At 38.3% G+C, this 14,575-nt stretch overlaps 3 protein-coding genes across 3 annotated transcripts in view; 2 read left to right on the plus strand and 1 right to left on the minus strand.

Annotated features, from left to right (window-relative positions):
- LOC124545995 (vacuolar protein sorting-associated protein 37B) overlaps positions 1–6,756 on the minus strand; it is a 47,598-nt gene extending 40,842 nt beyond the window's left edge. The window contains exon 1 of the mRNA XM_047124963.1: positions 6,546–6,756. Within this exon, the coding sequence (XP_046980919.1) occupies positions 6,546–6,680 (135 nt within the window). The 5' untranslated portion in view covers positions 6,681–6,756. The remainder of the gene's footprint in view (positions 1–6,545) is intronic.
- Positions 6,757–6,804: 48 nt separating this feature from the next.
- On the plus strand, positions 6,805–7,434 carry LOC124545996 (prefoldin subunit 1). Its single transcript, XM_047124964.1, has one exon. The coding sequence runs from the start codon at positions 7,039–7,041 to the stop codon at positions 7,417–7,419; it is 381 nt and encodes a 126-aa protein (XP_046980920.1). The 5' UTR covers positions 6,805–7,038; the 3' UTR covers positions 7,420–7,434.
- A 193-nt stretch (positions 7,435–7,627) lies between these two features.
- Positions 7,628–9,365, plus strand: LOC124545994 (NAD-dependent protein deacylase Sirt4). The gene is made up of 2 exons (XM_047124962.1): positions 7,628–8,242; positions 8,363–9,365. Exons 1-2 carry the CDS (start codon positions 7,628–7,630, stop codon positions 8,696–8,698), a joined length of 951 nt encoding a protein of 316 aa, XP_046980918.1. The 3' UTR covers positions 8,699–9,365.
- Positions 9,366–14,575: the final 5,210 nt, after the last annotated feature.

Here is a 14,575-nt window from a genome sequence, read left to right on the forward strand (position 1 = left end):
AGTGCTGGCATTTAAGGGGAGTTATAAGGGAAATTTTTTTTTCACATTTTCGGATTTTTATCTCATTATAAAATTTACAATTTTCTACACCAGTCGAAAATGATGAAATTTTTACGTGCGTTACTTCAAGATCTAATAAAGTGGGTAATTTTTTATATAGCAGGCTGTGGATTGCTATGTTATAAAGGTTAAATTATGTGTTTGTATTGGTGGAACTGTCAAAAACAGTATTGTATCGTTTCATAGTATAAACATGTGTTGTATGTCGAAGTGCTAACATTTTTCCAAGGAAAAGTGACGAATATATTGCTAAATCTCTCAAAAAGTGTAAAGTACGATGCCAAAATGAAGCGTTTCTACGAAACATGGGTTTCATGGTAATAAATTTTGGAATAAATTGTGCTCAACATGGGGCGTGTGAAGTTACACACAATTAAATATAGGCAAACTCGTCAGTATCTAGAGAAACACCCATTAGTGCTTCGAAGATTAAAATAAAATGTTGTGATACACAGTTTTCTCAAAACAAAAGTGATGTAAATGGTAGGTTATGTTATATTCTGATTGATTTACACATCCTAACAAGGGTGTTAGGTGAATGTGTGTGTTGCAGAATATGTGGAGTTTACATGAAGGCAGTGAGGTATCAACTGGACTAGCCAGGAAACTTATTAATTGTACCCATTGTAAATATACTCATTCATTTTGGAATTCTGATAAGTGTAAAGATAATTATTTTGAAGTAAATGTTACATGGTTTTATGGATTGAGAGCTACTGGCAAAGGACTTACTGTAGCAGAAACAATGTGTGACATGATGAATTTGCCACGCCCACCCTGTAAAATCGACAAGTATGTGGGATTTATTGGAGCTGCTGTGGAATCTGTTACATGTGAGTCAATCAAGGATGCTGCAAACAAAGCTGTTGAAATAAATGATGGTATGACTGACGTACCAGTAGCCTCTGATGGCATTTGGCATAAGCACGGCTACAGTTCTAAGAATTCTGTTGCTACGATGACCAGTGTGGATACTGGAAAGGTAATAGATTTCTAGATTTTAACCAAACATTGTTATAAGTGTAAATCAGGGAATGAAGAAGGGCATATCTGTGACAGAAATTATGAAGAAACAAGTGGTGGTATCGAGGTCTCTGCAGCTGCTGAAATTTTTAGTTGATCTAAGTCTTATGGTGAGAAGATTATCTCAAAACTGGAATGTGTTGGTCAAGTCCAGAAGAGGATGGGCACCAGGTTGAGGAAGTTTAAACAAAGTTTGAGAGACAAGAAACTTTCTGATGGTAAAGCCATAAGAGACAGGATGTCAGGCAAATGACTGATGAACTACAGCAGTATTACAGGATGGCCATAAGAAATAATACTGAGGATTTGTTGAAAATGAAGCAGGCAGTATGGGCTACCTTCTTCCACAGATTTTCAACTGATGAATAACGAGTACAGCACCTTTGCCCTCCTAGACCTGATTCATGGTGCAATTACCGCAATACCCAGTACTCAAACAGTTCATACAGCCATAAACATTCCATCCCAGCAGCAGTCATGGATATCATAGAACCTGGCAAATCCTGAATTACTGCAGTGTCTGCATGGTCAGACTCAAAATCCCAATGAGTCATTCAATAATATTATATGGACATGCCTAGCAAAAAATGTTTTTGTTTGAATGAAGACACTAAAGTGATGCTGTTATTGCTTTTAATTATGGCAACATTGGTAGGGTGAAAGTGCTACAGCATATGGGAATTAATCCTGGAGCCAACTGCATCAGAGAACTTTAACAGGTGGACAAGGTTCGCAGTGATAAAGCACAGTATGCAGCACAGTTGGTCACTAAGGAGTCCAGAAAGAAGAAAAGGAGAAAAAACTTGGAAAAAGATCAAGAGGATAATATACAGTATGGTGCAGGGTGCTTCTGAGTGACTAAAAATAAAAAAAATTAAGCATATATTAAGTGAGTTACAGTCTTTTGAAACTTTAGAAGCCGTTCCTAAAAATTTACATTTTCTGTTGCATTTTTCCCTAAATCTCAGAAACCACCTTGAGTAGAGTATTCAAATTCTCAGGGAGTAATAACATACGTATATTGAGTCTACTGAACTAAAAGAAGAACATAAAGTTAAGTATGATCAAAATTATTTAGGATAACATACAAAAAAAGTACACAAATTTTAACCGTGTAATTAAAAAATTGTATTTCCGAAAGCAGTGGCTGAAATGCAATTATTGTAGTTTGTAGACTCAGAACATACAGTTTAATGTCCTGTAAAAGTTTCATGTCAATGGCTACAGTGGTTTCTGTAATAGAGGGAGACCAAGTCACTAAATTTGACATTGTCGGGATAGGGCGTTCAAGCTCCCCTTAAAACTGCGCGTTAGGTTAGGGACATAGGGACACATGCTTAAGCAAAGAAAAACCACCTTAATATGTTCTGGGAGTTTTGTGCTAATAAAAGTGAATGTGAATGAGTTGGATTTAATCACATCACCTTCCATCCTTTTCGTAATATTCTGTACGTCAAAAATGTCTTTTTGGGCCCAATCAGCTTTCACGTCTTCTTTGGGTATGTCCACCGGGCACTGCATGTCACAACACCTTTATTGTACTTTAATGTGGTGTGGAGCTCAGTCTCAGTGGCATATTCCCCAAGGGGTTTGGCCTTCTGCAGGTATGTCACTTGTTAGGAATTTGAGGTTTCCACCAACAGTGTCCCGTTTTGTAACCAATTAACAGATTTTGAAGTACCTGAATCCCCTCTAATCCCTTTTGAATGTAAAAAGGTGACACCTTTTCAAAACATTCCTCTTTCCTTTTAACCAAAAAACTTATCATCTGACAAGCAGCATACATTGTGTTATTAAAGCTGCTAGGATTCTAACATTTCCCTGAGTCTGAAGAACTGGCTACACAAGCCCTCTTACTTGATTGGGTGTTGGTACCTACCAGCAGCCCACCCATTCCAAAGGGAGTGGGAAGAGAAAACTACAAACATCCACCTCGGTCCCACGAGCAGCTAGGGAAATAAAAGTCCCCAGAGACAGAGCCTCGCGTGCCTAGGTAACCCTTATACAACTGAGGTGCGACACATTCCCCGGAGGTTGACCACTAATGACTGTTTCACCTCAACAGCCATGCATCTTATCAACGCATAGCATACCTTGAGATTGACGTTTTTTTAATAAAGGTTTTTAGCATCCTCGTAACCCGGAAAGTCAAGCCAAGATCCCCATTCCCCTTGACATACAACATTCCACTGCTGCACCATACAGTAGCGGGTAAAGCGTGCACAGAGCTTATGACGACATGGGACTGACGGCGCTTACCAGTCCACAGCTCATAAACCCCGGGGTCATAAAACCTATATTCGGAAAATAAATGATGAGTCCAAGAGCACCCATTAGTTTCATGTCCTTTTTCACACTTTTATGATTAAATTTTGGATCTGTTTTAATTTTGTTAATTGTATTGAATATGTTATGGTTGCCATAATGACACAGGTGGCAGGTTGTCTCTCCCAAGTCGATGACATAATGGGTCAAAGCTGACTGCTGGTATAGCACATTTTGGTTATTTCCATTCAATGTCAATCACATATCAATATGCAGTCAGAATTTGAAGTAATCAGACTTTCTACCACAAGGTTTGATTTTGGGCCCTCTGTTTCTGACATTTTTGACCTTATATTTACAGTTTCAGAAGATGTAAGTTTTGTAATTTAGGCAGGTGACAAAAATGAAAGATGGTGCAAGTTCCCTTACTGGAAACGTGTTGTTGTTGGGGTCTTCAGTCCTGAGACTGGAAACGTAGCTGATGAAATGCACAAAAACATCAACAGCTGGTTTAAGGCAAATCAGTTCTCATTGACTTTTGATAAGACTAGATGTAGATGTAGAACACCTCACAGTATAAAAACAGATTTCTCAAACAACAAAACAGAAGATGTAAAAAGTGTTACTTTTTGGGATTACAGCTAGATCACAACTTAATGGACAAACCCATTGCCTAGAATCAACGATGTTCCTTGGTTTCTCTACATTTTCAGTATGCATGGTTACTGCTACAGGCAATTTAAAAGTGAAGGAAATAATTTATTCTGCATATTTCCCATTCACTAATGAAGTGGTGGTGGTGTTGACGATTATTTTGTTGTTTTCTTCAGTCCGAAGAACTGTTTGATGTAGCTCTCCATGCTACTCTATCCTCTCTATTTCCGAATAACTATGAAATGTACTACCTACAGAATTTGCACAGTTCAATTTCTTTCTGTATCTCACAGACCACTCCCCGTGTGGTTCCCCCCCCCCCCCCCCAAAGTGATATTCTTGCCTAGTAGTAGGACAGAAATTAAGATGCCCCATTCCATCAGTTCTTGCCTAGTAAAGGAACTTCCTAGTTGTAATTATTCGAAGGTATGCAAAGAATGTGTAAGCACCCCTTTTTTCACATATCTGATGGTAAATTAAAATGTCTTTATTATTTCATATAGATGTGACTGATGTTTGGCTACATTTAACAAATATTTTCCTGGTTGACCCCCATACTGTTGTGATCTCTGAAGAACGACTAATGGATTTAGGAATTTATCACAACTTTCTTTGCTTATTTTATTATATCAACATGCCTTTGACATTGCGAACTAAATTGCTGTGATGTTTTGTGTCACTGGCCTGCACCTGCAAGCCCACTATGATGCCTACACATCAGTGATTGTTTAATAGCTTCTGCACCCACCATAAGACTTTAAGAGAGGGCAGCACCATTATTGATAGCAGTAGTTACATTGTCAACTACCACAACCTTTGTACTATAATATAGCTAGGTCACTACACTGTGTATTCCAATTATCACCCATATAATGGGCTTGATATCTGAAACAAGTCCTTCTGGTAGCTAGAGCCGGATGGAAGAGTAACTAAGCAGGGATAGTGCTGGCTTCCACATTCAGTAGAATCTGTCACATAATGCAAAAAATAGATAACAGGGAGCTACCAGTGCTGAAATGCGGTACTCACCTTCTGTTTCAGAGACTGCTCTCTACTGTTAGAATGAGCTTTTCTTTCACTCTACTCCTGTTGCAGGATCACGTGAAGCCACAAACATGGTCCTCTTAAAGGATAAATGGATGGGGAAAGCTGTTTGATCAGCATACTAAGTGGCAATTAGCGAATATGTTTATAGAGTGGTAGGGAGATACTGGTCTTTGGGACTCGTAAAGAGATGCCAACGGCTTGCAGGGATATGTGGAGAGACATGGGCTACATTTTGTAACTATAAACATACAGTAACAGTTTTTGGCAGTGGAATGTCTGACAGTTTGAAGTGGATCTCCAAGATGCATACGAAAAGGCTCTTTCTGTGCTAAAGTAGAGATCTTTCAAAAGAATTCTACATCCATTCAGGTTTCACTAATTTGAAAGCCATATAGTTGGTGAGGCTTATTTTTCTCTTTCCTCCTACCATGCAATCAAAGTAAAATACCTATAACAGTTCAGTGATAGTTCAGAAGGATATCCCTTTTCACTTTTTATGTCCTTGAACTTCTCAACAAACTTACAAAAATCTACATCACTGTTTGGTTGTATTGTTTAGGAACAATCATGAAGGATCTATTATCCTTTCTCCCAGGAAGGAAGAATAGCAGTTCAAGAACAGACATTTGCTGAAGACATGGACCACACCATATACACGACTGTAGTCATCTGAAGATGAACATAGTTGCCCAAAACCAGTAATGGCTATCAAGGAAAAGGTTTTAACGTACTCATAGATGGCTGAGGTCTCCCTCACCAACTGACATGTTCTACACCTTTGAGGAAACCCTCGATACAGATATATACAAAGGAAACTATAATCTGTTAAACAAAATTACAGTTTAACACCTTGTTGGAAGGACACTTGTATATTCATCACAACAGCAATCGTTTAAGAATGATAAAGGAGACCGATAGCTGCTCTTCTGAGGGAAAGATCTAGAGTTTATGTAGATAAATGAGGATGGGGACCTCTCTTCCTTGTTGACAACTATTTTTAAGGAATTTTAGTATTTTTATTGCGGCCTATGCTCGTCTTACAAATATGCGAGTTTGATACATAGTTAGAGAGATGGATTTTTGATTAGATAACGTTCCAGAATAATACAGTAAACAGCGCATAAACATAATATTTTCAGTTTCTAGCGAAATCCATTAACTTTCAAGGTGTCACTCTCAACCAAAAACCAATGACCACATCTCCTTAAGAGGGAACTTTGAGTACTGCAGAAAACATTGGGGATTTTTTGATGTTTTTCTCTGCTAAAGATGTCATCGTGACTTTTATTATTTCTTTTTTTCCATATTTCCAATCTACGTAATGAAAGGAACTAAGGCCATCATTATGAGCCTAGTGTATAGGTAGTACATACGACATCAAAGAAGCTCCATGAGTACACAAAACAGAAATATCTGTTTCCTCATGAATTAGCTAAAGATATATTCCCTTCCTTCTATCGTTGTACTTTGCAGCAGGAAAGCGTTTATTAACTAACCTGTTTAATATCTTTCATCATATCTTCAAATTTCTCATCATCGTTTAGCAGTTCTTTCAGTTCTTCTGCATCCAAATGAGACAAATGCGATAGCGCAGCTGGATAGTCTGGTTCCTGATGATAATTGCCATACATTTTACAAGAAATTACAATCGGACCCTTTCTGTGAGAACATATGACAATTACTATACACAGTTAATCACACAAAGCAAAGGTGACAGAAAATACGATTCTCTGCCAGGGAGCGAGGCTCAGTTGTTTCAGCTGATTAAGGGATTCGGTTGCCTCGTATTTGTTTACGACTTGTTTTAAAAGATATAAGTTACAGTATAATTATCAATGTAAAATTTCAGCGAAGCAAATGAGAAAGGTGTTTACATTTGTTTCACAATTTTACGCCTCCAGCATTTCTGTGGGCGTCATCTTTGCTTAGACAGTTAAGACTGGGTTTGTAGGGGCAGGTACATTGTGCGGTAAGGTACGTACTTTTAAAATGTCGAAGACGGTGGATTTAGAATTAAAGAAAGCATTTAAGGAATTGCAACAAAAAATGCTGGAAACAACGCAGCAGCTGAAAGTTGCAGATGCCAGGATAGAAGTTCTGAAGCAAGGTATGAGACACACGCAGCTCACAGGAAAGGAACTTAGCAGCATGCCACCTGATACAAAAATGTATCAAGGAGTGGGTAGAATGTTCGTCTTGACTGATGTAAATGAAATTAAAACGTCGTTGGACAAGAAACATGAAAGCTACTCTCAGAAAATTAAACAGCTGGAAAACAATAAAATGTATTTGGAAAGGAATTTGAAAGACAGCGAAAATAACCTTCGAGAAATGATTCAGCAACGTAAAGAAGCTGGAGACACCAACTGATTGTGTTTTCGAATTTACATGTTGAAGAAAAGTGACACTGCCCGCGTTAATAGTGAATATCTGAATATTATGTAATTATTTCTTTTTATGACATGAAATATCGATTCCCGTAACGCATTGAAACTATTTGTGAAGTAACTGTGACGTAACTATAACCGTTTGTTATTGTGTGCAAGTTAATGTGACCCGCTCGACATTGTTTATAAACATGTGGCCTTTGAGAACGAAATTAGCAGATAGAATGGTGAAGTGTCAGAATTCTGTTTCCCGTAGCTGTAGTTCTTTGTTCGTGCCAAAGCACAATCCAGTCAGTGTGGAAGATTTTAGCAAACTTGTTACATTCATTGAGACGTCGCAGAAGATTGCTGTGCTTACTGGAGCAGGAGTATCGACGGAAAGCGGCATTCCTGATTATCGCTCGGAAAATGTTGGCTTATACGCTCGCTCATCTTCGAGACCCGTCCAGTTTCAAGACTTCTTGAAAAGTGCTGAAGTTCGTAAAAGGTATTGGGCTCGCAACTTCATTGGGTGGCCCAGATTTTCGTCATTTTCGCCCAATGCTACGCACTACGCTCTACGTGATTTGGAGGTAATACACCAGAAAATTGGTTGGGTTGTTACTCAGAATGTAGATGGCCTTCATACGAAAGCCGGAAGTAATAATGTTGTTGAACTCCATGGCACGGCATATAGAGTAATTTGCCTAAACTGTGACTATAATGTCAGTAGAAACACATTCCAAGAAATTCTTCAACAAATGAATCCAAATATGAAAGCTTCCACGAAAGTCATACGACCAGATGGCGATGTTGAACTGACTCAGGTGAGATGATAACCATCTTTGTGTCTGTCAAAGCTAATGACAGAAAGTTTCAAAAACTTGTCGAGAGTGATTTTTATCTTTATTAACGATGGCACTTTTATTCTAATTGTTATCTTGCAGGCTGAAGCAGAAATTTTCCGAGTCCCAGAATGCCCGTCATGCGGAGGCATACTTAAACCAGACATCATATTTTTCGGTGAAAATGTTCCAAGAATGCGTGTAGAAACTGTAAAAAGTATTGTGGAAGATTCTGACTCCTTACTAGTACTAGGCTCATCACTTTCTGTTTTCTCGGGGTTTAGAATTGTCCTGCAAGCTGCTGAGCTGGAGAGACGTATTGCAATTATAAATATTGGCAAGACAAGAGGAGACAGCTATGCACATACAAAACTCAATGGCAGGTGTGGAGACATTGTACCAAGACTGTTAGATCTTTTGTGCTGTTTCAGCAAGTAGCATTTTTGTCACTGGTAACTAATGTTTTTGTAGAGATATATTGAAATAGACACGTTTGACTGTTTAATGTTGTAAATTTTGGTTTGATATGTTGTTATTTATAGCTTCATTATGTGACAGAAGATTAATGAGAAATATTATTTACAACACTACACATATTTGGTACAAGACAGGGCTATTTCTTCTGAAGTAGTGGAACTGCTGAAAACACATTTTTAACATAAAAAATTATAAACTAATGAATGAATGCACAATTGTGTGGGTTAATTTGATATTTCCAATTTATTTGACTGTGCTAGTGAACAATAAGTGTGTGAAGTTCCAGATTCAGTGTGGTCACTCATTCTCTTCTGCCATACATTATGCAAATGAGTTATGTTTACATGTAAATATTATTCTTTTGGACCATTTGCAGCGACATCCTTTGTATCGACTAACACAATTATTACACTATTTGTTCTGTTTCTCCTGCTTCCTCTTTTGTTATACACAGAGCTCCCACTTACGCTTACAGTGTTTCACAGGAGATCTGTAAATTTCATTTGAGCAGATTTTATTTCATTTTTGATGTTTGGTATTCACTCATGACTTAAACTTTAATTTTAATTATAATGTGTCTTACTGTGAAAACGATAAATAATAAAGGTTATTAATTAAATAAAAGTAAGTACTTGCAGTTATATAACAAATCAAGCCATGGCAAAAGTAAGAAAATATCAGTAATTTGGGTCTTACATTCCTGTTAGGGCTAGAGTGTGATAATGGAACCCTGCGCCATCCCTGAAATTTTGGTTTTTGTGGAAGACTGATCTGTGACATTGCCGGAAGTCTAGGTTAGATAGAAAGAATGTGATCTTTGGGTGGGAGTTTAAGCTTTACATTTGCGCCGTATTGAACACTCGTCTCATGATGGAAAACTAATACTGCAAGGTAAATTCAGGAAACCTACATTAGTTTATGGACAAGTCTCAGAGTATGCTGATGCATATTATATAAAGTACAAAAAATCCAAGTTTACATAACTCACATTTGTTTACACCACTTTAGGTCCATGTGGTTTTCGTTTGTGTGCAAGAGAGCAAACGTGCTGAAGCTGATATAAAGATATGACTTTTTAAATGGACTGTGGAACAGCTCTTCAATGATTGAATTGACTGGTCCTTCCTTAAAAAGGAGAGCACCAAGTTTCTTTGTGGTTTCCAAAAAGAACAGGCATCAGATTTGTTATCTGTGATCTCTGTAAATTGCTAAAGACAAATACTAGAATGGTTCCTTTGGAGTGGAATTAGCAGGTTTACTTCACCAATGTGGGCATGTACTCAGCTCTAATGACTTTCCTCTCAATGTGACAGTAAACCCTAATCTTTTTTCCCTTAATTTCGAAAAGTTCATCTCTCTTCCTTCTCCCAACATGTTAACCTGAAGTGAATCTTTGCATTAGAATGTAAGTGGGCAGTATTGAGTGAAGTGTCATAGTGGTAATGTCAATGGATTCATTCAAGATCATCATAGTACAAATTCTTTCCTTCCATTATGCCTAAAGCTCCTTCTAAATCACCTTGAGAAAGTGTGGAGAGTGCTCCTTTGACAAGGCCACGTCCGATTATTTCCCCCCATCATTGTTGTCCAACATTACTATAGTTTCATTTATAATGACAGATGTTTACCGTTCATTGTCATTTCATTTGGTGTTCATTACTGTATATAGCTCATTATTACAGGAATTCTTCATACTCTTACCTGGTACGCAAATGTGATTTCGGTTTTAATATTGTGATAACAACAGTCCATTCTTTTATGTTGAAAGTGGACTTGGTTTCTTAAAAGGAATTTTGTCACAGATGACAAACTGTAGGTACTGTGCGTAATGCTGGTGGAATAAAATCGGTGCAGTTTCCCTCCAAGATCTGCAATAAATGGCTTTATGCCATTCATACTTCACCTTTTATCAGAAAAGCATGTCCAGGGTTTTGAATACTTGGGATAATTTGTAGCTTGATTCTTTCAGACTTTAACATGACTGTCTTGCTGGCAGAAAATCATTCCATCATATTGGTAAGAAAAGTTCCAGCAGAATGTAAATAATTTAGGTGGAAAGGACCTGCGTATTTTACAAACCATGATCTTCCAACTTAATGTACAGGGTTGCCACAGGTTATGGAAATTGGGGAATTTCAAACCAGTCAATCAACTCGGGGAAATTTGGGGATAAAATGCTGGAAAAATCTTGTTTTTGTCTCGGTAGATGAAACAATTTGTTTACTGAGGTGTCATGCATTGTTGTTGGCTGGGTGCAGCTGGGTATGTGCGCCACTTCCCTACTCCCTCATTACTAATGCTTCTCTCCTTCCTATCACTCCCCTCAGCTTGCAGTCATTGCTGCCACCACTTCCTGGTGCTAGCCTAGCAGCTGCTGACAAGAGGCGGGGAGGCATAAGGATCTGGCATTAGATCTGATTCTCAGAGATTGTAAATGCAGTGGCCAGAGACAGCTGTCATGCGCACGAGTTGTGTGTGAGTGATTGTCTGAATGTATATGTTTTCTGACGAGCTATGGATGAAAATTTAACTGTGGGAGTGTAATTATCTTTTCTATGTGCCTGTCTGTGGCTCAGCAATCATCTTTACGGCGAGCTGCTACCTATCCTCATTATTGTTGATTCTCAGAATATTTGAGCAAGTTATCTGTTGCATGCATTGATCATCGTGGTCTCATTTTATCAACATGGCACCTGTGGGTTATGAATAGCTGGCCACAGGAGTGGATTTCTGCGATGGGCCAAAATCGCAGGCCATTTCTGCGTATATATCTAATGGATTAGGCCTGCGGATCTGAAGCCCATCGTTTCCCACTATTGTCCAGGCAATGCCTGTTGGATCTAGTCTCACCGACCTGCCCACAGGGAGCATCTGTTTGTGTGTGGCATAATGCAGTGGATTTTCACGGTTTATCTGTGGAACCAGGACTGCAGTGCTCCTCAGCAGGCCAGAGAGATAGGTGATAGATTTCAGGAATTGCAACTGTCTCACCACAAGTATGTTGTACAGTGCGCCATTTTATAGACATTTTATTTGTTCTAGTACATTCTGGCACTTCAAAAGTCATTTATATATTTGAAAGGATGGATGATGATACGAAAATTGTGTCAGTTGCTGCCAATTTGTACATTATGTACTCATATATTACTCGAAAGAAAAATCATAAAATACCCATAAATGAATAGATAAAACACAGTGGGTAGTAACCGACAATAACGAACATAGTAGAACCAACATTTTATTGGTAGTCACCTACAGTGTTGCTTTATACAATTCTTCCCCACCTTATACACTTATTTCAAGAGACCTACTTCTTTCTGAGGTTATTTCTGAAACCAGTGAAGGTATTTTAAATCTATTTTGTGACTCCAAGGAAATGCATATTTTTGTAACCCAATGTTACGCTTTATTGAAATAAAATATCAGTGGTGTTAATGAAACACACATACTATTTGGCTTGCTTTCTCCATCTAAAAACAATTCATTACAAAAGCTTTTGATGTTAGTACTTAAGATTTTTGCTCACATCAGGAAACACCATCTTCTTTTTCTTCTTCCTCTTCAGCACTACAGCCCTTGGTGGACCTTTACCTCCTCAACAATCTTCCTCCATATCTCTCTGTTCTCAGCTTTTTTCTTCCATCCATGGATCCCCGTTTTGACAAGGTCACCCAGCACATTGTCCATCCATCTAGCTTTTGGTCTGCCTTTCCTCTGGTGGAATACAATCTGGCATTCATTATTTGTTTGGGCATCCTGTCTTCCATGATCCTCTCCATATGTCCTAACCAACGTATTCTTTGAGATTTGATACATTTCACTATATCTTTCCCTCTTGTATTTCATGTTTGTATATCACTGTCCAACCTTCTGCCTCTCTCACAGGCCAATAGATTTTTCATAAGATTTTCCTTTCAGATGCCCTAAGGCTGTTACTGTCCGCTTCTGTCATTGTCCATGTTTCTGATCCATAGGTGGCAACAGGTCGCTCAAGGGAATAGTAAACTCTCAATTTAGTTCTGGTAATTAAAGCGTTCTTTAGGTTAGCTGAATAGGCTTTGTTTCCTGCTTGTATCCTTTCTCGAATACATTGTCTTATACTATTATCATTGGTTAACAGGACACCTAAATAATGGAAGCATCTAACAGCTTTGAAGCATTTATCAGGGATCTTCAGGTCCTGTGGATTTCTTCTAGCTACAGAATTGGAGATAGCCATATATTTTGTCTTGCTTTCATTTACAATAAGTCCAATTCTTGTTCCTTCTGCTTCCATTTGTCCATATATTTCTTTAAGCAATGTTACATCCCTTGCCACGATGGCAATATCATAAGCATATGCATATATCTGGCTGGACTTCATCATTATTGTTGCTCTTTTATCCACTTTTTGTATGATACTACGCAGTGCTAAGTTAAACGGGACTGCAGAGAGGCTGCCACCCTGTTTCACTCCATCCTCAAAATCAAACTGCCTGGTCATTCTGCTTTTTACTTTTGCTTTAGTATCCTTCATTGTTAACTCTATTAACCTTCTCAGTTTATCACAGATGGCCACTTCTTTCAGCCCTTTATACAATTTCGGTCTATTAATACTATCGAAAGCTTATTTAAAGTCAATGAACACGAAGTGGAGATCTATATCATATTCGTAAAAATTTTTCATTATTTGTCTAACAACAAACAACTGGTCAGATGTGCCTCTGGTTGGTTGGAATCCACATCGGTATTCTCCGAGTATCTTTTCGGTGCACTTCTTTCATTCAGCACTCCAGAGATCATCTTATATACTGTATTCGGTAGGATTATGCCTCTATAGTTGTCACAATTGAGCTTTTCTCCTTTCTTATATATTGGGCATATTATTCCAGTATCCCACTCCTCCAGCATGCTTTCATTTACCCACATGTTCTTTATTAGTTTAAATATTTTATGTCTTCGAGGTTGCCTCCTGATTTTATTAGTTCTGACACGATCCCATCTTCACTGGGTGCTCAGTTATTTTTTAGTTTATTCCACTTCCAACATTATTGGGTTTTGTACCCCATCCCTTTCAATTTCCCTCTTGCCTCTATGTTCTCTTCTTGTCCCTGTGTACCTCTTGGGGCCTGATCTGAGTTTTTGTTGAGCGTGTTTTCAGAGTATTCTGCCCACCTCTGCAACATTTCTGGTTCATCTCTTATTATTTTACCGTTTCTGTTTTTGCTTGCATCTTGTTTGGGTTGAAAATTTTTTCTCATCTTTCGCACTGCGTGATAGAATTTCTTCGTTTCATTCTGTTCCTTTAATTCTTCTCTCTCTTTAAACTTTGATTTCAGCCATTTATTTTTCTGTTTCTTGCACATTCTTTGGGCATTGGATCTTAATTCTTTTTACACCTGCACGTTTTTTCTTGTCTCTCTGTGTATCACTCTCAGTTGTGCTGCATTTTTACATTCTATTACTAGCCTGCATTCATCATCAAACCACTCCTTTCTTTCACTTCTTCTCATCCCGACTATGTCTTCTGCTGCCTCTTTCAGCACTTTCTGGGCCTTAGTCCATCTCTCCTGGATTCCCATTGTTTCCTCAGCTGGGAGTCAGTGCATCTCTAACTTTTGCTTGGTAAGCTTTCACAACTTTTGGGTCATTGAGTTCTTCTGTGTCCCAGTTTGTATTTTTCTCCATTCCAGGTTTATGGGTTACAGGTAGGTTCTCTCGCTACAGCTTTTACAGCATAGTGGTCTGAATCACAGGTAGGGCCCCTGCAGCTGCTCACATTGATAACCGACGTGTCATGTTGTGCCTTTACTAACACGTGGTCTATTCAATTGACTACTCCACTTACATTTGATTTCC

The sequence above is a fragment of the Schistocerca americana genome, chromosome 8 (genome assembly GCF_021461395.2).
Source record: "Schistocerca americana isolate TAMUIC-IGC-003095 chromosome 8, iqSchAmer2.1, whole genome shotgun sequence".
In the NCBI taxonomy this organism is placed as follows: Eukaryota; Metazoa; Arthropoda; class Insecta; order Orthoptera; family Acrididae; genus Schistocerca; species Schistocerca americana.